General features: G+C 37.6%; 1 protein-coding gene across 1 annotated transcript in view; it reads left to right on the top strand.

The window, feature by feature from the left end:
• Nucleotides 1–3,598: 3,598 nt before the first annotated feature.
• WWC3 (WWC family member 3) overlaps nucleotides 3,599–20,891 on the top strand; it is a 61,376-nt gene continuing 44,083 nt past the window's right edge. The window contains exons 1-5 of the mRNA XM_019612021.2: nucleotides 3,599–3,733; nucleotides 8,476–8,679; nucleotides 11,688–11,764; nucleotides 13,519–13,598; nucleotides 19,826–19,955. Of these exons, the coding sequence (XP_019467566.1) occupies nucleotides 3,718–3,733; nucleotides 8,476–8,679; nucleotides 11,688–11,764; nucleotides 13,519–13,598; nucleotides 19,826–19,955 (507 nt within the window). The 5' untranslated portion in view covers nucleotides 3,599–3,717. The remainder of the gene's footprint in view (nucleotides 3,734–8,475; nucleotides 8,680–11,687; nucleotides 11,765–13,518; nucleotides 13,599–19,825; nucleotides 19,956–20,891) is intronic.

The raw sequence follows: 20,891 nt of genomic DNA, 5'->3' as shown, positions 1-20,891 counted from the left end.
AAAACTGGCAGAAGGACTTTAAGCATGCGCATGATTTCTTATCACCTCTTTCTTGTCTTGTGGCTCTTCAGTAATAGGTGTAATTCTTTACTTTGGATAAACTATTGCTAGATTTGTCAGAATGACTAATTCTTTCTAGTTATACTGTTACTTACTTACAAATTGCATTTCATTTTGCAGATCTGTGGTATGGATTAATATGGTTTCCTAACCTACAATATGGGTTTGTTGGGGAAAAAAAAATATCCCAAACAGTTGCTCTTCAAATTGAGATTGGCCTTAAGCAGCTGTTTCTCCTACTTATTTGTTGAGCAGTATCAAATTTTGATAGATGTTTGCTTTGGACTTGTCCAAAATCAGAAGTAAAACCAAAACCCTGTTGACAGTTCTTCTCTCCTTCCATTCATTCCATACAAATGATTGATTTGATTGAGAACTTGCTGGTACATTTTCAAAACCTATGAATTGTAACCTTCGGGGTTGATATTTTCCTCTCAGTTTGGCCCAAGCTTAGAAGACAGAGGTACCCTGGATGTCATTTAGGCACAGAGTCATAGAATCATAGAATGGCTTGGGTTGGAAGGAACCTCAAGGATCGTCAAGCTCCAATCCCCCGCCATAGGCAGGGCTGCCAACTTCCACATTTAATACTAGACCAGGCTGCCCAGAGCCCCATACAACTGGCCTTGAACACCTCCAGGGATGGGACATCCACAGCCCCTCTGGGCAGCCTGTTCCAGGACCCCACCACTCTCTTGGTAAAGAACTTTCCCCTGTTATTCAACCTAAATCTTCCCTCCTTCAACTTAAAACCATTTTCCCTTGCTCTGCTGTTATCTACGCACATAAAGAGTTGACTTCCCTCCTGTTTGTAGGCTCCCTTTAGGTATTGGAAAATTGCAATGAGGTCACCCCACAGCCTTCTCTTCTATTCACTGAGAAATTATAGTTTAAGCACCTACATATTGTCTGAGAGATGGCAGTTGGTATGCTGTGGAGTTTCTACTTTTTTATTTTCTGGTCAGGATCTTGCAAAAGCACGTTCTGTTTATCTGCGTTTGATTTCTCCAAAATTTTTTGGAGATTGTGCTCAGTCAGACCAAGAGATCTCAAGCAGCCAGGCCCCTCTTTGTGCCATAGGTGACCTGAGGAGCTCTTTGAGAATTTTCTGAAGGGCTGTGTTTTCGGTGATCTAGTTCTGTTTCCAAAACTTCTGGTAACAAAATTGCTGCCCGTATTAGCAGTCCAACTGTGATTTGGGAGTTGAAGTATACCTTTTCTTTGAACCAAAGAAATTTTATTATGAAATGTTATTATTTTAAGGTTGAATTTTCCTGGGGTTCGGGGGTTTGAAATTAGACTGTTTGCAAAGTATGTTAGAGCTGAGAACAGTTTTGCTGTAATTTATCTAAAACGGTATTTTGTCACTTTATGTTGCTTTCCTTCCCACGTGCTCTCTGCCATGAACTAATTCAAGACGTTCCTCTGGCTGTTTTATATTCAGAAAGCTGCAGTAATGCATTACAGAAGCCTCCTGGGTATGTGTAATGGATAAAGGTACAGCGTAAATTGGCAAGGAAGAATATAAACACCTTGTAATCAGAAACCATTATGCTCACCCTTTGAGATTTATTTTGCAGTCTGTATTCTGTTTAGCTCTAACTGATACAGAAAGCATTAATAAAAACTGGGTTTTCAGAAATGTCTGTTTTATTGCATACAAGTACCACACTTCTACTACTTAAGGAAAACATTTAATTTGGACAGAGTTGGAGGGGAGAGGAGCAAGATTATGCTCAAAGGTTGCTTGCTCAGCTTACTTTGCAGAATTTTGGTGATAGAAGCATTGCTATCTATTTCACTATCTGCTTTTGAAGGGTTTCTGAGTCCCAAAATAATGAGTGTCTAGTGACTGAAGAGTGTAATTATTTCTGGAAAGGGTAAAGTTTTAAAGATAATGAAGACTGAAATTATGAAATTATGGTCGGCTCTTTGACATGTGCAAAATTGGCCCTCTTGGATGACTGCTGCTTACACCTCAGCTGTAAATCCAATGGCCAGGAGCAGTTAATGTGGAAACTGGCGCCAGAAGAATTCTGCAGTTGTGCTCGTCAGACAAGAAATGTGTTTTTTCAATTGACTTAGTTAAATCGGTGCAAAACACAGAGAGAAACTTTTCATTCTTATTTTAAACTTTGTGTGTTTTGACGAGTTGAGTGAAGGTTCAAGCTACGTATGTCTGAATGTGACTCAATTGTGAATCAGTGTTATATTATGCTCTGTCTGAAAGACCAAATTGGAGCAGCTTTGGATGTGACTGAAAATAAGCAACATCAAGTTAATACTCTGCATGTCTGAAAGACAGCTTTTTATATGTCCTTTTTCTTACAAAGTTTCCTTCAAAACCATTCATTAAACTGTGCATGCATGCTTTATAACATCGGAATGGAAACTGGTTAGGCCAGATGCATTGACTTTCTTTGGTCGTCCTTCTCCAGAAAGAGTGCATTACACTTGCGCTGGAAGCTGGGGCAGTGGTGGGACCATGGGGAGCGATGAATTAAACTTCTTGTAGTGTGAAAGGTTAGAGTATGACGTGCAGGTTTTATGTAGGAATAAAGGGTGAGGGTGTGTTTGTATAATAGGCAAGCATGTCTCATAACTTGTTCCAAAGAAAATCTTGTCTATAGAGCGGTAATTTAGGAACTGATGTCTAGACTGCTTTGAGAAATTGTAAACATTATGTCTTCAGAACAAAACCATGAGAGTTTAAGAGAAAATGCTGTACACTGTATCTTTAATATATGACTGAACACCAGGGAGATCAGAAGTATTTCAGCACTATTTGGCCTGCCTGGTAGATTAATTACTGAAAGAATGCATATGACAGCTCATAGTAACATCTTTCTTGAATACAGCAGTTCTGTGTTTACATGAGTACGTGACATGAACTGTGTATTTGTCAGTAATGGAAGATCTCTGAATAGTGGTGCATGGGTTTATGCATATCTTCATTTTATTAAATCGTTTATACATGTTTGAGAATCCATCAAACTTATTTTTATTTGATCTAAATACTACTGGACCACTGGAATGGCTTGTTCTCCCTCCTTTCTGCTTTGGGGGATAGGAAGAAATTTGAATGGGCCAGGACCAAAAGAATATAATTAGTAGTTGGAAATGCATAATTGAAAAGAAATGTGTTATAGTGTTATTATTTTTGTTTTAAATTTTTAAGGACAAACAATTATACTGCTTTGGCATCATAAAGAGGATAAAGCCTACAAAGATTTTGGTATTTTTTAACAGTGACAAACTCCAGCTTTCACATTTGTGTTCTTTGCAATATGAAAAAAACTGGCAGGACTGCATGCCATTGTAATTAAATTGTTAAACATAGAAACTTGAAGGGAGAAGCTTGTCTTACTTGTTCGGGGAGTATCTGTCAGCATATTTAAATGAAATTTTATTTTGAAACTGTATGTTTGTGATTATTAGCACATTCCTAAGCAGCATAACTATTTTGTGATCAGATCGTGGTGATATATTCAAAACATAAAGACGCTCATGGCACAGTAAACTGCATCTTTTGTATTCATTTAATGTTATTTTTCTTTTTACAGGATTACAAAGCCATTGACATTTGCTGACTGTGTTGGTGATGAGCTTCCTTTAGGATGGGAAACTGTTTACGATCAGCAGATTGGGGTGTATTATATGGACCACATAAATCGTGAGTAGAAGTGTGATTATTTTTAGGAACACCAGCAAGCTGATGTTAACTGATGGCATTATCTTTGCTTCCAATACCATTTATGCAACTCATGTTACAGCAAGAGAATGTATACAAGTAATTTCTTGCACTCTTTCATCATCTTTTAAATGGGAAATGGGGGCACAGCCCTTCTTTCCTTTGTAAAGAATTTTATAATTGATGACAGAGATATAGTGCATAAAGTTGCTTTGTTTTGCTTTGTCAAACTATGAACAGCCAGTAATTTTGTTGCTTTCTGCATATATTGAAATTTCCATGCTATACTGTTGCCTTGTATGGCTTTCTAGTGATCGATGCTTGACTCTTCTATCTTGAAAAACAAAATCTGTTCTGAGAGAGGAGTGCTGATTTTTAATCAGCAATTACATTAATGTCATCCACTCTTATGCAGCCAGTATTTTATACTTTTAAAGTGCTGTCACAAAATACAACACAATGATATCCATCATTTACCTTTTTGGACTGTTGCTGAGCTTTATATCACTTCTGTTTGGCACATTTTCCAGCTCTAGTTTTAGTGTAGTATGTCTTATCTTTACAGCTTTGTACTACTGTTGCTGTTACTGCTGTGTTGCTATCATGAAGCTTCTTATCACCAATGAGTGAATGCTTTCAATATTGTGGGAACTGGCAGTTGGCGGGGAGGGAGGAAAGAAGAAAGTGGCTATGTGAGCTATCACAGTCATGGTAAATGGTATAATCTGTAAAAACAGCCTGAATACTATCTACTTGAAATCTAGTCAATTAAAAAATTAAAATGTAGAAGTAGTTTTTGTCTTCCTGCCATCACTGGCAGTATTTGTCTGTTGTGACTGAACAGTTACTTAAAACAAGCAAATAGAAAAAAACAAAACAAAACCAACCCACCATCAACAGCAGAATAACAAACGTTCTCATTTATCTCACGTGTCTCATGATATTGTTTGACCCACATGGATGCTTATTTGTTGTGAAATTAATAAATTAACAGAGTCACAAATTGAATAATAATTTAGAAGAGCTGTTAATGCACTGATCAGAAGGATAGATATCCTAGCCAATTGAAATAAAGATCGTTTCTCAATTTAAAAGAAGTAGTAGTTTCAGGATAGCTGTTTAAACTGTTGTGGTAACTAGTTAATGCTGAAATTAAATGAAAAGTGAACTTTGTGTTGGTTGTACAGTAATAGAGTGCTTTTGTACAAATATATGGGTACATGAAGGCAAAGAAAACAAAACATGAGGATATTGGCAGTTGTTATTCCCACAAACTTTTTAAAATGCTTTAGAAGCCACTGTAGATGATGGGTAGAACATGAACTCCCACTGCAGTGCTCTGACTAAAAGAGTTAAGAAAGGATTCTAGCAATAGACATCTTGGATAGGAATAACAATCAGCATTGCCTGCGAAAGAATTCACTCCCTTTTGTTTTTCAGACTTTGTTATTATCTGTTTTACCACAGATATCAAGTTTGAACTTACAGAAAGGATATTAATCATTGTAGGCATGTCAGATCTGGCTTACATTCTTTTTTCTGAGCAATCTAGAGCAAAAGCTGTAGAAGAGGGTCTTTGCAGAGAGAAATTAAATTCCCAAATGCTTAATAGGAAGACATAGAAAGAGAATATTAATACAAATGGGTCTGAGAACGTACATCTAATCGTATTATGAAATAAATAAAGGTAATATATGAACAGATGGATAAAGACTTCATAGTGCCAATGCTGAACTGAGTGAAAGGAATCATTCTGCAATTAACCAGGTTGCAAAATTTGTCTCTTTCATGATAACTAATTACTTGCAGCCCACAGATATTATCCTAAATGGTAATTCAGCCGTCATAGCAAAATGGGTTTGTCACCCTTAGGCTAATACAGTGCTTGCTTATACAAGCAAGATTTATATGCAGAGGAAAAACAAAATTGATATTACAGCTGGATAATCGTTACTCAGAAATTACTGATCCACTTTTAAACCATGGGCAACAGAAGTACTAATCAAGGTGACATTAACCTCTTTTGTAGAAGTGAGAACTAATGAATCATGTGCATCATGAGATCGTGTCAGGCAGGCGGCAGAGATGGTAGAGCAATGAATAAATGTTTTTCTGAAATGATTCCCTTGCGTTATGTTCTGAATTATGTCTAAAATACTTGAAAAGCAACTTCCAAGTGAAAACAAGTTGATTATTTGAATCTTTTTCAGGATGCCTTTAGTGGCTGATCAGGTTTAAATGCTTTAAAACAACAATGGAGCTGTGTTAATTGGCAAAACAGCAGTGCTTTCGTTCCAAAAAATCTTGTGAGAAAATGCCAGAGATGATTCAAATAGATTCTTTTAAAAGCTATGGTTATTGAGGAACTCTCATGCTTTGCGTATCCTCAGCTTTTTGTCCATATCACTTTTAAAGGAAATTAGTAATGCATCTCATTTTTTTTCAAGCTTCTTACTAAGTTTGTTTACCTAGAAAGTCGTAAAAAGTCTTCTAGGCAATACTTTTCCATTTATATTGAAAATCCCCAGGAACAGAGGAATCTTCAGTAAATCTCAGCGCTGCTTCCAACCCTGATTTCCATCTTGTTCTGTAAATTCAGTACTTTGTTGACACCCTTACTAAGCTGCTCTTGGCTCTGGTCCAACCATTGCTTAAAAAACCGTGGTGGCTGCCAGCCGCAGAATTCCTTTCCCTCCTCCTCAGAGTCTTGAGAGCCTTTGAAGTCTCCTTTAACCAGTTGGGCATTCCCCAGTGGGGGAATAATAATCTATTCCCTGCATTTGTCTGGGGCAGTTCTTGAATTACTATAGTTTTGTATTTTTTTATAAATTGTGTATAAAGAAACAAAGGAAATGAATTTTACCATCCAACTTAGCATTAGTTTCAGTTATTACATGACAAACGTAGAAATCCAGGGCAAAGTGAAGACTCCATACTCATAAAACAGAAGAGAATGTCACTACTGTAATAAAGTAGTTTCTGTCTCAGAAGAATGCTGCTAGCTTTGGAGAAGGCTTCTGAAATAATTTGTAAGGTGATGCTGTACCCTGTAGTATAGGACCTCAAAGCTTAATGTGCAGTGCAATGTAATTTAGCTAATAGCAGAACTATTAATTTTCCATTCAAAAAGAGATGCTTACTATGATACAGTTTTTCCGTCTCATAAGTATTAGTTACTTTTTGCATAGTTTCTACGCAGGATAGTAGCTTTAGGAATACTATATTTTCACAAATTTCAGGAACACTGATGGATGTGATAGTGTTGCAAATTATCATGCCCTCACTGAAGGATGGGCTGTGGTGTGAACTCAGCAGTTTTCTTTTGCTTCCCATGCGTGCAGAAACTAGGCACATAAGCATTTATGGAGATTGGAACAAGTCACAGCACATCCTGCTCTGGACTCCTGAAGTAGGCTGGGGATGTTGGAGCAGAGATATTTTAGAAACAGGAGGTGCTGCTGGAACATATTGGAGAAAGGACAAAACTGTAGGCACAAGATTCATACTCTTGCATTGTGAGGAATTGTGGAAAGAGTTACAGCTGAATAAAGGTTGTTGGGAACATAGTAGTTCTGTTGGGAGTACTGTTCATAAGCAAGCTTCATGTTTCTATCTACTTTTCAAATGACTTGTAAATGGTAGAGCCGGTAGCATAACCTTGACACCATTAGAGTTATTCATTCGTTAAGGTCAACCTTTTATAGTTTCACATTTAGTCGTGAGCATCAAAATTCTGAATGACTGAATGCAAGATAAATACTAAACATAACTGGCTTTCATCTCTTATGAGAAACTAAAGTTTGGAAAAATGACTAGGTATGCCTCCTGACTGTGCTGCTCTTTCTGCCACTGCTTTGAACACTGACATAGCATCTGCAGTGACTTCTTGCCATCAAAGCTTCAATCATCAGAAATTAACATGTACTTAAACATGAGACTTCAAATGGACATCTTCATGCAAAACATATTTGCTAGCTTGAGCATCACCCCAAAGACAAAGTAAATGAGCTAATTATGTTTTTTAGATATTATTGCACATATCTCAAATATCTTTGTAACTCTGAAGAGGTTGCTGTATTGTAGTAGCTTTGAAAATCAATTTATATGAGAAAAATTTTGGACTGGAAAACTTGTTTTTTAATTTAACGAGGATTTTGTAATTCTGGAAGGGGAAAGCATGAGAGTGCTGTTTCTTAATTAACAAACAAATGCCAACGTAAGTGCACTCCTGGATAAATTCTGGTTGAATTACTTTATTCTTCTCTAGGCAGGTGTAGTCACTAGCCTTTCAGAATATTAAAGGTGTGAAATTAATGTATAATACTTTAAAGCTGTTTCAACTGTCTCTAGATACCTTTTGTTTTCCTATGTGGTTCTGGATTTTTAGGTAATCCTCAGAATTTTCAAGCTGGCTGCGAAGGAAAGTAAGCATAAACACAGATTCTTTTCTTTACAAACTAGAGCATGCCCAAAGAAAACAAATGTAAATACCTTTTACATTTCAAAGCGATTTTCTTGTTCTTCCACTCTGGAAGAATCACTCAGGATGGAATGATTTTGAACACTGTAGTGTTAGGCAGACGAATTGTTCAGCAACTTTATATCCAGATTTTTGAGCATGTCACTCTCAATTTGTGATGTAGACCTGCAGAACAGACCTTAACCAAACCATTTGCCCTTTTTTGAGATAAAGTGTCTTGTCAATTTTTTGTTTTTCTCCTTAGAGCTTACACAAATTGAAGACCCAAGGGAGCAATGGAGAAGGGAGCAGGAACGCATGCTAAAGGAATATTTAATAGTTGCCCAGGAGGCACTTAATGCCAAGAAAGAGATTTACCAAATAAAGCAGCAGCGTTTCGAACTGGCCCAAGAAGAATATCAACAATTGCACAAAATGTGTGAGGATGACAACCGTTCTTATGCGAGCTGTGAGTTTACCGTTCTTTTCTTGATTTATCATGAATGCATAACACAACACATAGCGTAAGAAAGTGTTTTCACTGCCATATTCTCCTCTCAATGAAGACTCTGAAAACAGAAGTGAGGCACAGCCCTTTAGCTCAGCTATTCAGGGCCTTTGGTTTCCTGTTAAGTCTTCTGGTATATAACTTTTTAACATTAAACAGGAATATCTTGGTGGCAGCCATGCTGCTTCTTCATGAAAGGCAACAAAGATTGAATGTTTCTGGGCCAGCCACCCACTTTCCCTCCTAAGTTCATAGATTATTCTGTGCTGTAAGCCGAGGAAACCATCATCTTAGGGAAGCCTTCTGCAGATCCATGGTCAGTTTATTAGCTTTATAAAGGTTTAGGGGAAAGGCATTGTGGTCAAAAGTATATCTGATGATATCAGTTAGAATAACTGTCACACCAAGAGATTCCTTTGATAAAGTAGGAAAGGGCATTTCATCAGTGTTCTTGGATGCCAGCCTCTGACTCTAATGCTGGCACTAGGTTGCAAAGTCTTGATGTCCTGCTCTTTTTATTCTTCTGATGTCTGAGGCAGCTTGAAATAGATGATAACACTTCTTCTAAATTTTGAAGTCGTGGCACTGCTGTCATTGTTGATGGCTGGTGCAGAAAGAAGGGGTGTTTTTGAGGAGTCAAAACAATCCTCTTCAAAGGAGAAGGGTATGAGAAAGATACACCCACCAGCAGTGTGGAAACATAGTGGGATTTCAGTGCACAGGTGGTTTTTCAGTGCCTATGCATACAGCCATTGTTCAAATGCAGCATCTGCTGGTTAATGCCAAGTACTTGATAACTATGGGAATCTCTACTTAATCCTTTCTGGAACAGTTCAAGAAATATGAACATGAGAGGTCAAAGTAGACACTGGCATATGAGTGTTTAGATTCTGTATTTACTACTCACAGTGAATTCATTCACATGCAAAACTCCTAAATGAAAGATGTTTTCTAGGCATGAGGTGTCCCAGATGGTCCTGATCAGTCTCCATCAAACATTCCTTTACTGTATAAACTGGAATTGTCTCATCTTTTATTTAATTTGAAATATAGGTGTTTCTATATTTTAATTTGTGACATAACAGATGTAACTGGTCTTATTTTTTGCCTTTATATGAAAATTTATTAAGAGTTATTAAGAAAATGAACTATTTTTTTCAAGTTTGTATTTTTTAGAGAAATGCTCATTTAAAGAGTTTGCGACATGAAGACTTGGAATGGCATAAAAAGACTGTGCTATCAGTGTTTGATTTGTTTCAATTATTTTCTAGGAACTTGGAGTTCTTTAAAAATAAGTAAATTCACAGTAGTTCAGTGGGAGATCTTGTTGAATTGTACTTCAGGTGAATATGCAGAAGATTCTGTGGAGGAAGATAAAAGTTAGAAAAACAGAACCTTTTTCAGATTCTTATGGATCTTAGAAAAACAATTTGCTTGAAACACCAACAAAATATGACTGAAAATGGCAAAGTGGGAAGTTACGTGTAGCATGGATGTGAATGTTTTATTAAACAACTCCTTCCCTTCTCAGACTTTGGGTAGATTTTCTACGTATGTCCATGTATCTGTGGGATTGACAGTATACTGTAAAACTAACCTTTCAGTTGTTTTGATGAGAAAATATATTTTATATTGTTTTAAGATCACATGCATCAGCTTTGAGGAAATGAGATGGGCTGATCAGTCCTTTTTAAAAAAAAAAATAATCCCTTTGGCGATTATTCATACTGTCTACTTGAGATTCCCTAAGGCTTCTCCATTTGTTTTTCTTAATTTTGCCACTCCCCTGCACTCTGAGATGCTTGATTCTCCACTTCTTGTGCAGAAGTCTTTGACTTGTAATTTGGGTGCAATTAAAGTGCCAAAGGTGGGTGCTTATATTGTGAATATTCCCGCCTCCACTAGCACTTGTTTAAATCTGTTGCCTTAAAAGAACTAAAAGTACACAAACTGTTTTCCTTCCCTTTGCTTGTGGGTGCTGTCATTGACTCAGTGCAGTGTGCTCATGAGTGGGAGGCAGCATGAGCTCAGCGGTCGTGGGCTGGCAGGGAGGTGCCCATGCAGCACTTCTGTGACTCAGTTGTGATCAGCACTGTTAAAAAAAAATAATAATAATAAAATTTTGAATAATCCATAGAAAATCCTGGATTTAAAGAATTAGTCCAGGCATGACTACTCATTTTGGCAAGTTCCTGCAAGCTCGACATGACCTTGGCATTGCAGTGCTCTTTTGAGAGTGGAAAGGCTCAGTGAAATGCAGACATGGATATGAGTTTCAAAGCAGCAGCCTTTGGCTTTGCGAAAGGATGGAAGGTCTAACAGCACAACCCAATCCACTTGCATACCTGGCATTTTTCAGCAGGCCAGCGCTGCCATGAATGGCTCACTCAGTAAATCATGGTTGGTCTTGCCCAGCCTCTCCTCTAGAACTTTTACTTCATCTGTCTAGGGTTTAGCTGATACTGCCACAGCTTGAAATTACTGCCTGGCTCTAGAGATGCTGTTTTAAGAACTCACTTACAAGAGGTTGAGCTGATTGTCTGTTCCCTACACTGTTACTTTAGGAAGCAGCTTCTCTATTTCACTGATGGAATTTTGTCCCGACAATAATTTTTTGACCTTAGTCCCTACTGTAATGTTAACAAACTTAGAAAACAAATAGCAATTGTTAATGTTACACAAATTATTGCATCAGTAAATGCCACCATCTTTTAGTTGAAGCTGCTGGCTTTTGAGCAGTACACAGAGCTGCTATATACAGTTCATTTATTTTCTGTTTAGGACTAAATAAGACACATCAACCAGACCAAAGATAATTCTTCTGTTGCACTTTAACTGAGAGGATTATTTTAAAAACAAGTGACTTGTAACACAAAGAATGAATGCAACGGTCTTTTAAACAGTGCTACGTCTTAACAAGTGTGGTAAAGAAAAAAATAAATATAAAATAATGTTTTCCATCTGTTTAGCATTCTCTGGATTTTCAACTAATACCAAGTATGACCCATATCAGATTAAAGCAGAAATAGCCAGCCGTCGTGACAGGGTGAGTAGTGTTTTTTAATTTTGTAAAATGTGAATTAGGCATGGGGAAGGGAGGGGGACTATGTGCTCCAGTTGACATTTACATTGGGTGCTGCATGTGATTTTGAAAAGAAAATATAAAAATATACTCAGACCTTTGCTACATTAAAAGAAGTCTGCATTTATTGCGATTCAGTGACTTGGAAAGTAACGCTTTTTCCATGTTACGTGCATAAAGTTTTTGTCATAGATGACAGAAGCACACTGAGCTAGGCTTTCAGAAATTACTTTCTCTGTGCAAACTGCCGTAAGTAGGAAATATTCTGCAGCAAAATTCAGCCTTGATTGAATACAGTTCAAACCCACTGTCTTCGTATTTTTCTTATTTACCATTCTCAGTGGGGTTCCATGGATATCATTGAGCTCTAGACTTAGCCATTTGTTTGTAAGTCCATTGACAATTTAGTAGACATGCTGACCAAGCAGATCTAAGCTAATTTTTATCCAAAGCTTTTGGGGGATGATGGAAGGAATTCAGGCCTCTTGATAGTTCTAAGCAGTTCTGGGATAATTAATAATTAAAAAAAAACCCAAAACTATAACCATGGTTTTAGTACTGTCTTGTCTGAAAGAAGAACAGTTGACTTTAGAAATTGATCCTATGCTGCAAAGATTTGAAGCCTGAAAGTTGTTTAAAGCAAATTGATACAGTAGTCACGAATGGTTGTAAAAAGCAGTTTATAACACTGAGCTTTAAACCTATTTTCTAAATTGTACATTTCTCTTCATTAACTGGTAAAATGGGATTTAGCATGCTAGGCACTCAGCTCACAAAATCGATAAAAATCTTATCTTTGCAGGATAGTGTTCTGTTTCTGTTGTAGTGACAGCTTTTCACATGCGTGCCTCTGAAATCAAATCCCGTTCACCACCCTTCGAAGGCATTTGTTCTATTTGTGTATGTTTACTACGTGCTGACCAGTGTTTGCTTGTGTTACATACTCTAAGTGTCAGCATAGTCTAAACAAGAAAACAAGCCTTATTTATTTAAATCATATTTAAAGAAAATAAACAAGGTCTCTTAAAACTATTTGTTTCTTTTCCTGCATCTCAAAATAAAATGATTTCACAAGTGCATAGGACAATCTGTTCAACTTAGTGTGCGTGTGTGTACATAAATGCTTCAGGTAATAGAATAAATGGAACAAAATGTGTAGAATCAAGTAGTTGCAGATATTTTTTGAGTCATTGCTGTTCTTTCTTTTTTGATTTATATATACTCACTGAATCAAGATGATTGCTAGAGAGAGCAAAAAGACAGTATGAAAACACATAGCAAATCAGAATGCCATTTCTGGAAGAAGGATGCCAGTGATTTTTATTGTCCTAGACTGAAAAACTAATAGCATTAAACATTCAGTGTTTCTTGTTTTGTTTTCTTTTTTCTTTTTGGGTTAACTAAAGAATTGACAGTTCAGAGGCATCTGTTTGCTACAATGGAAGAAAGGAAGTTATATGAAGCTTTTAGCTATTAGTATAAGCTATTTGAGGTGGAAAACGAATAGAAAAGATGAGGGAAAAGGTGAATATTGTGATTGGGTCATTTGATATTTCAGAGAGTATGTTATTTATTGCAAATGTTAAAGCAAAAAAAAAGAAAATATAGATTATAACTTTATTTCAAAATGACCTTAATTTTTGTATTTGAAACAGTTATTTTTTATAATGAAAGTTTCCGTTACATATTATTACTTTAAATTATTTTGGTATATTTAGCTTTCTAGGCTAAAACGAGAATTGGCACAGATGAAGCAAGAGCTGCAGTATAAAGAAAAAGGAGTGGAAACTCTGCAAGAGTAAGTTAAGGGTTTGTGGGAGGCTGGTTTTTTTTTTTCTCCCCATCTTGGAATGACTTCCTCAGGAAACTATTGCCAAAAAAAAAAGTAGAAAGTTACTAATTGCTCTGCTTCAGAGTTTCTGCTATGATAATGGTGCACATTGAGAACAGTGTGAAATGATGGAAGAAGGATTGGACAAACTTAGGTGAAAAGGTGACTTCAGAGATCCACATGCAAAAACAGTTTCATAGGTACCGTCCTTCCAGTCTGCCTGAAAATGAATCCCGTTTTTAAAATGTACTCCAAACATCTTCTGAAAATATGTATTGTCTGGAGCTTAATCAGAGCCACTGTGCAATGGGATAGTGTTTCTGTGAGCAGTACCTCGGCTTTCTGGCAGGGCAGAATATTTCTCCTGGGTGGGAGCCTGAACACTGCAACACTGCTTCTTCCTTTTCCCTGATGGTCAGACCTTCCAATTCTGGGCAACATAGTTCATGTGCATTAGATCTAAAGCTCTGTGAGACCTTGGATTTTGTTGCATGCGTGCAGAATGACTGCATGTAAATTATGACCCCTCGTTTCCTCTCTGGAAGGAGAGGTAGCTGAGGGAGCTCAGGGCAATTTGCCACTGCTCCCAGACCATTAGACAGCCTGTGCTCTTGTTTCCTTCACGCTTGCTGATGGCAAAGGTTGCAAACTGTTGTGGTAACCCTCTACCTGCCACTCTTCCTGCAGGCCATCAGATGGGAACTGAGAGACTTCCATCTATGTGCTGCTTAGTCACCTGCACACATAGCACATATGCGGGAAGCCCCGTGTGATAGGGAGAAAGGTTGCCAGGCCATGGAAAAGGTGGCAGGTAAACACCCGTTGTTGTGACTTCCAGATTTGTTCAACAAGCCCAGAGCTAGGCTGTACGTTGAACAGCTCTTGGATTTACTTTGGATGTGTGGCTGTGCATTTAGAAATCTTGGCCATCTCTCCAGCATGCATGCAAACAAACTGCCTAATGCAAGCGCTTCTTGAAAACGTTGGAACTGTTGCATGTATAATGCATTTTGCAGCATAAGTACAGCATCTGTGGAAATACTTGGAAGCTTTGGATTTATTGTATTGGTGCTGTGAAGCATGGGCACAGACTTCTGCTTTGGGAATCCTGGCAAAGCTCCAGAGGTCCCAGAGCAATTAGGTTCCTGATTTTCCAGCTTAGACAGAATTAACCAAAGTTGGCATTACATTAACTAAACTGTATAAAGGAAGATACTCAGTTCTTTCTGTTAAAGGAATAGCCTATGCATTTCATGTTTTTCATCACATTTTACAAGGTATTTTTATTCTATAATGAATTTTAAAAGCTTCAGGGGGAAAAAAAACAACAAAATGTGTCCAGCCAAAATCCTTCATTAGCAGGTATAATGTAATCATTCTCAGACATAAATATATTTTATTGACTACACAAAACATTTACAGTTAGCTGTAGAAGAATTAACTGAATTCGTAATCGTAATGTCAAGCAGTCTGTGTATTGAAACTGCAAATATTTTAAGACTGATCAATGTTTCTGGGTAGTACCTCAGTTAAGGAAGAAGTAAGAGCAAAAACAATTTTTTTCAGAATGTTCTCTATCGTATTTTCTTTGCCTTTTCTGCTTTAGTTATTTGTTTTCCTCCTCATTGCCACCAGGCAATTTTGAGATAATAGGTTCAATTATTTATAGGTTCAATTGCTTTTATAAAAAGACTACCCACTTGACTGGGGAGGTGAAAGTACTTGAAGGCCATTTGAAATTCAAGATTGTTTTAATTAACGTAATTAATTTAAGATAGCCCAGTGAAGTAGTGCGACTCACTGAAAAGTAAAGTCTGCAAATGATTATGAATACAAATGTTTGTCTTGGATTTTAGCCCAAGTTAAGTTGCCCATATTCCAGGATGGGGATACAGGAGAGACATTCAAGAGAGGAGCTGGTTCAGGGCGAGCCCTGTGTACCCGATCAGTCAGTGGTAGTAATAAATCAGCTGGTTTAAGAGTTCAGGCATGACAGCTCAGTGCTTCAGTGCTGCTTCTCATTGCTGCTGCTGCAGTCACTCTGTCTGGTGGTGCTTTGGGTGGTGCTCAGTGCCATTTGCTGTAGCTGATGACAGCATTTTGCCAGCATTCTTTCTGATACTGCAGTGATTTGTGTTGTGAAGTTAGCGTTTGTGCCTTGCTCAGCTCCACTCACTGAGGTGAATTCTGCTTTTGTTTTGGTTTTTCAGGTAATTTTTCAGTTTCTTTTCTTTGAATTATTACACTTCCAGTAGGAAATGAGCCTATTTGGAGAGTGCTTGTGCTGTCTAACAACTGCAGAGAGAAGTTTCTCTAGCCTCCTTGTGTAGTCAGGAGAGAGGATGGTTTTATAGGTAGATGGCCCAGGCTATGAGCGTGCCCGTGCTCTGGGCTGTCCCTGCCCTCTCTCTCCTTGCACTCTTATTCGTCTAGGGAAAAGAGGCACTCCAGTCAAGTACTGAAGCTGAAGAATTTTTCTTTCTACATATCCACAAAACAAGTGTGCTGTCTGAAAAGAAACCTGTCGTTCCTTTTCTAAAAGAGAAGTATTTTGTGTTGCTTTTTTTTTTCTTCTTTTTTTCCTGTTTTTTTCTTTGTGAAGACTTGCACATTCCAGGCATTTCTCCCTTTTTGTAACCTTTTCTAAATTTTGGGTCTTCATATTTTTTGTTCCTTCTTGTGTTAGTTCAAATTGTCAAGTAACTGCCAAACTGAGACTGGCATGCATCCTGTTCAGCTGTTTTAAAGCTGTGTTCTTCACTTTAAGTATGTGCCAAGAACAATACTGGGAGTTGTCACACTTCAGGCTTTATATCTGGCTGAAGGCTTGCTTTGAACCTCTAAGCAGCATAGTGCTGGGAGCAGGTATCAGAACTGACATGGCTCTGCGTTTGACCACTGCTGAGTTTTTAATGGCTCTGCAATTCCATTATAGTCAGAATTCCAATATCTGCAGTGCTGCAACTTTTCATTCAGGCTGTATTTTCTCCACTTTCATCCAAATTTGGCAATGTTATGATAAGCCTTCAAATGTTACGGTCTGCTCTTGCCCACTGGAGACTTTCTGGAGGCTCTGTATTTCAGTCCTGCCTCTATCCCACCCTGTGTGATCTTCTTCACTGCTCGTTGGTCTGTAGGGGTGCCTCTGCCCCAAGGTGCAGCCGATCCTGTTAAAGCTCAGGGCTGGGGAGTTAAACCTGAGCCTTTTCTAGAACATATTCCTTCATCTGGGTGTTAGGGACTGAGGATGAGGAGCAGCTCTTTCTCTCCCGTGTGTATTCAGTGACCCTTCTGCTTGCCAGGAGGAAGAGCAGAGGATTTTGGAGGAAGAAGGCGTTTAGCAGCAAAGGAAATGAAAACCCAGCCAGTTGGCTGCGAGAGCGGAAGGAATGCTCAGAGAAAATGAGGAGAGATGGGGAATTAGGGCTGACTAAACAATTTATAGCTACGCACGAGTTCAGAGGATATGAGAACTGACAAAAGCTTTAAAATTAGATTTAACTCAACTACAGACATACACTTTAATGAGGACTGGGGGAGGAGACTTATGTATTTGAATGATGTGGCTGAAAACAGAGTGGAGACTGCTGTATGGGATCGAAACTATTGTGAGTGTGTTAGTAGCCTACTTGTTCTGGAAACATCTTCCTGAGAAAATGTATGCTTCATTCATAGTTGGGTATTACTTGAATGTTCTTCCTGTTTGTATAAAGGGCTAATCTGTATTTGCATCAGGCTCTTTCCCATTAATAAATGGAAGATTCCTGTGAACTTTGTGGCTTTCAAAACTAGAGCTTTATGAAGGGGAAAAAAAAATGAATGGGCAATAAATAACGTAATTTTGTGAAATAATTAAGGCAGTTTGGATGTACAGCAATACTGATTTAAGCTGTGATATGTCTGGCAGTAGAGTCTTTTCTGATTCTTTGCTTGAACAAATACCAGTTTCTAAGTTGGGCTCCAAAGTGACGTCCAGGAACATTAATTTGTGGGTAACTGGACAAAAATCTGGTTGAAATTAAATAATTTCCTCTTCCTGTAATGCCACCTTGTACCTGCCAAATAGTATAATGAACAGTTGTGTAGGAGACATTTCCTGGTCCAGAGTTTGGGTGGAATCTATGTTTTTAACATTAACATAACCTTCAGATAAAACCACATTATCATTTTCATGAAACTTTTAGTGAATCGGAGTAGTTGTTTGGCCATGGTTTTACCTAATCTTTTCAGGATTTTAAGTAAAAATGAATGAAGACTCAAGCAATCATCTGAAAAACAAAACAAAGCAGAACTTTAAGGCACATGATTTAAGTATTTTCTGCTTTTTGAAACATAAATCATAAAGGCTTATATATTTTCATATGCAACATGGGGAAAATTGTGCTTAAGCGGAAAGTTGAGGTTCAGGCTTACACTTTGCGTTTTGTCCAAAGTCAGGACCTGACAGAAGAAAACAAACAAAGCAAAACTGCAGAAACCTAGCCTGCAATTTCTTTTGAATGTTGTGAGCTACACAGTAAAACCACAGGAGTTTCATTCAAGCTTTTTGGTTTTTCTTATTAGGATTTTAATATTTTAATTTTAAAGTAAGCTGCTGCAAGTAGAATTTTAGTGATTTGCTTCAGCCTGACAGAACAGGCTGAGTGAGAGTGAGAAAAGTTTTTGTGTAGTTTAAGTTGCAAACGCATTTGCATTCTTGGTATTACTTAAATATTCTAAGAATACAAGGCAGTTATGAGGTTTCTAGATTTATCTCCTATCCTGTAATACGATGCAAGGGGGTCTTTTATGACAGTTTGTTTTTTTCCAGACTAGGATTTTTGCACTATTTTTTATGCTTTTTTGTTTTGTTATTTTTAGCATAATATACCTTGAAACTTTGAGTTACTCTCAGTATTATACAAAATTTGAGTATTCTTGTCAAAATTATGTATATTATATATACATCTCTTACTACTACTTTTTATAAACTGATGCTGTATGTAACGCCTGATGGCTGTGTCATCTATTTTATCCAGAGATAGCTTCTGAAGATGTTTGTTCCTAGGTTTGGTGTAGGGACCATTACACGTACCAACTTTTTTTGGAAAACTATTCATTTACGCAAAATGCATAAACACACACCTGCACATACTTTGTATGCTAGACTAACAGGTAAATTGGGGCCTTCATACCTCAACAGGAATTTAACATTATTTTCACAAATTGCTTTAGGTAGGCTGTTAAATCCCGTAGTTCTTCTAGAAGGTTTTGCAGAGGCTCTGGGAATGTGATTCCAGCACCTCTCTGGGCAGCTTGTGCCAGCACCTCACCACTCCTTCTGAGAAGAAATTTTTCCTAACATGCAACTGAAATTCCCCCTGGTGCAATTTGAGGCTGTTTTCCATAGTCCTGTCGCTAGCTACATGGAAGAAGAGGCTGACCACCGGGTGTATGTGCAGGAAGATCATAGAATCATAGAATAGCCTGGATAAAAGGGACCATAAGATCATCTAATTTCAACCCCCTGCTATGTGCAGGGTTGCCAGCCACTAGACCAGGCTGCCCAGAGCCACATCCACCGTGGCCCTGAATGCCCCCAGGGATGGGGCATCCACAACCTCCTTGGGCAGTCTGTTCCAGTGAATTGCCTAGAGACAATAGATGATATTCCAATATAATAGATGATATTCCAAGGTGATATTGTCTAGAAAAGATACTCAAAGATGTCTCTAGTGACGGGAAAGCATTTACAATAATGTTTTTGGAATATAAAATTTCTCCCCAAAAAAACAGAATGGAAATTGGGAACCTCTAAAACAGGATCAGACAGAAGTCTTGGAAGAGACGTTCAAATGTGTAGTGATGCATCTGAATAGTGTTGGCCTGGCTGCCAATGTCTTTTCAGTTATTACTGTGTAGGTTGATTTTACTTTTGTTGTGTTAAAGTAACCTGCAAATGTTGCCTGTGTAAATAAATTCTGTAGTAGGGGAGGTTAAAAATGGAAAATCTGTTGGTTTTGCAAAACTGAGTAGGTAATTGCATTGTTCTAGCTTTAGAGTGTACTGGGCACTGAATGCTGTGCTTCTTCCCAGTAGAATGTCATTTTATTCTTGGAAATAAAGTGGTACATGAATAAACAAAAGGTCTTAAAATGTTTGTGGTGTTTCTAATTATGTGAAAATTCTTGAACTTGTCTTTGTCTTTTCAACAGGATTGATCGTAAGATGTCAAGTGCTCATACAAATTATAGACTGGATGAAGCGCAGGCTATAATGAGTGAGCTACGAACCATAAAGAAAGCCATATGCACAGGTGAAAAAGAGAGGCAGGACCTTATGCAGGTAAAAAAAAAATACACAACTCCTGAAATGTGCAGTATATTTCCATTTCCTTGTCGGTGGTTGTGTTGGGATTTCCAGGTTTAAATAAAGAAGCATGGTCGCCAAATTTGAATTCTATTTGATGGTTGCTAATGGTAGACTATTCAAAAGAAGTAGATATGGAGCCTTATGTTCACAGTATACACAATATGAGTTTGTTTCATATTTTTGTTGTAAATAACATACTATTCTTAACGTTGAGATCAATGTTTCTGTTTAAGATAGCATTCCACTGCTGCTGTGTCAGAGCTCCTATGAAATTATTATGCTGTATTTAAAAACAAAAATGAGACCAACAGTATTTATTTTTCACTTTGTTTAATGTCCCCTTGCATTCCCTATGAAGAAGTAGGACTGAGAATCCATGTTCTAAAAGGTTTATCAGCTTGTTTTTGCTTTTATGAGCTTCTGATAAAACTGGATCTCTCTCACTATGTGACAGTTCTGCAGCTCTTTTTTTTTATTTTTTTCTTTTTTGCTTCAGTCTTTCTTCCAAAGTGTTTGTATTAAGACAAATTAATTTCAAATGTCCTCACAATACCCTCAAAGCTTATGATTAAATAGAGTGTATATAGATATATATTGTCATGCAAGCTTAATTTTTTTTTTTGTAATCTGAGTATGAGGATTAAGGGAAGGTGCTGGATCACTGCTTGGGCATGTCTTTGAATGGCTTCTGCATCTGCTCTGAGCTCTCACCTGCTGTGTCTGCGTTATCAGTATGACAATAACTTGATTGAGCCACGATCCTTTGCCACTGCTGGAACTTTGGTACAGACTTGCTGAAACATGCTCTGGATACAGTATTCCTCACCTCGTCCTGAAAATGCTGTATGGAAAAAAATATTCTCATTAGCTAAGATTTTGGGACTGCACTAAATTATTATTGCCATTCCT

This window comes from Meleagris gallopavo, chromosome 1, assembly GCF_000146605.3.
Source record: "Meleagris gallopavo isolate NT-WF06-2002-E0010 breed Aviagen turkey brand Nicholas breeding stock chromosome 1, Turkey_5.1, whole genome shotgun sequence".
Lineage (NCBI taxonomy): Eukaryota > Metazoa > Chordata > Aves > Galliformes > Phasianidae > Meleagris > Meleagris gallopavo.
This window is presented reverse-complemented; position numbering and strand designations above follow the sequence as displayed.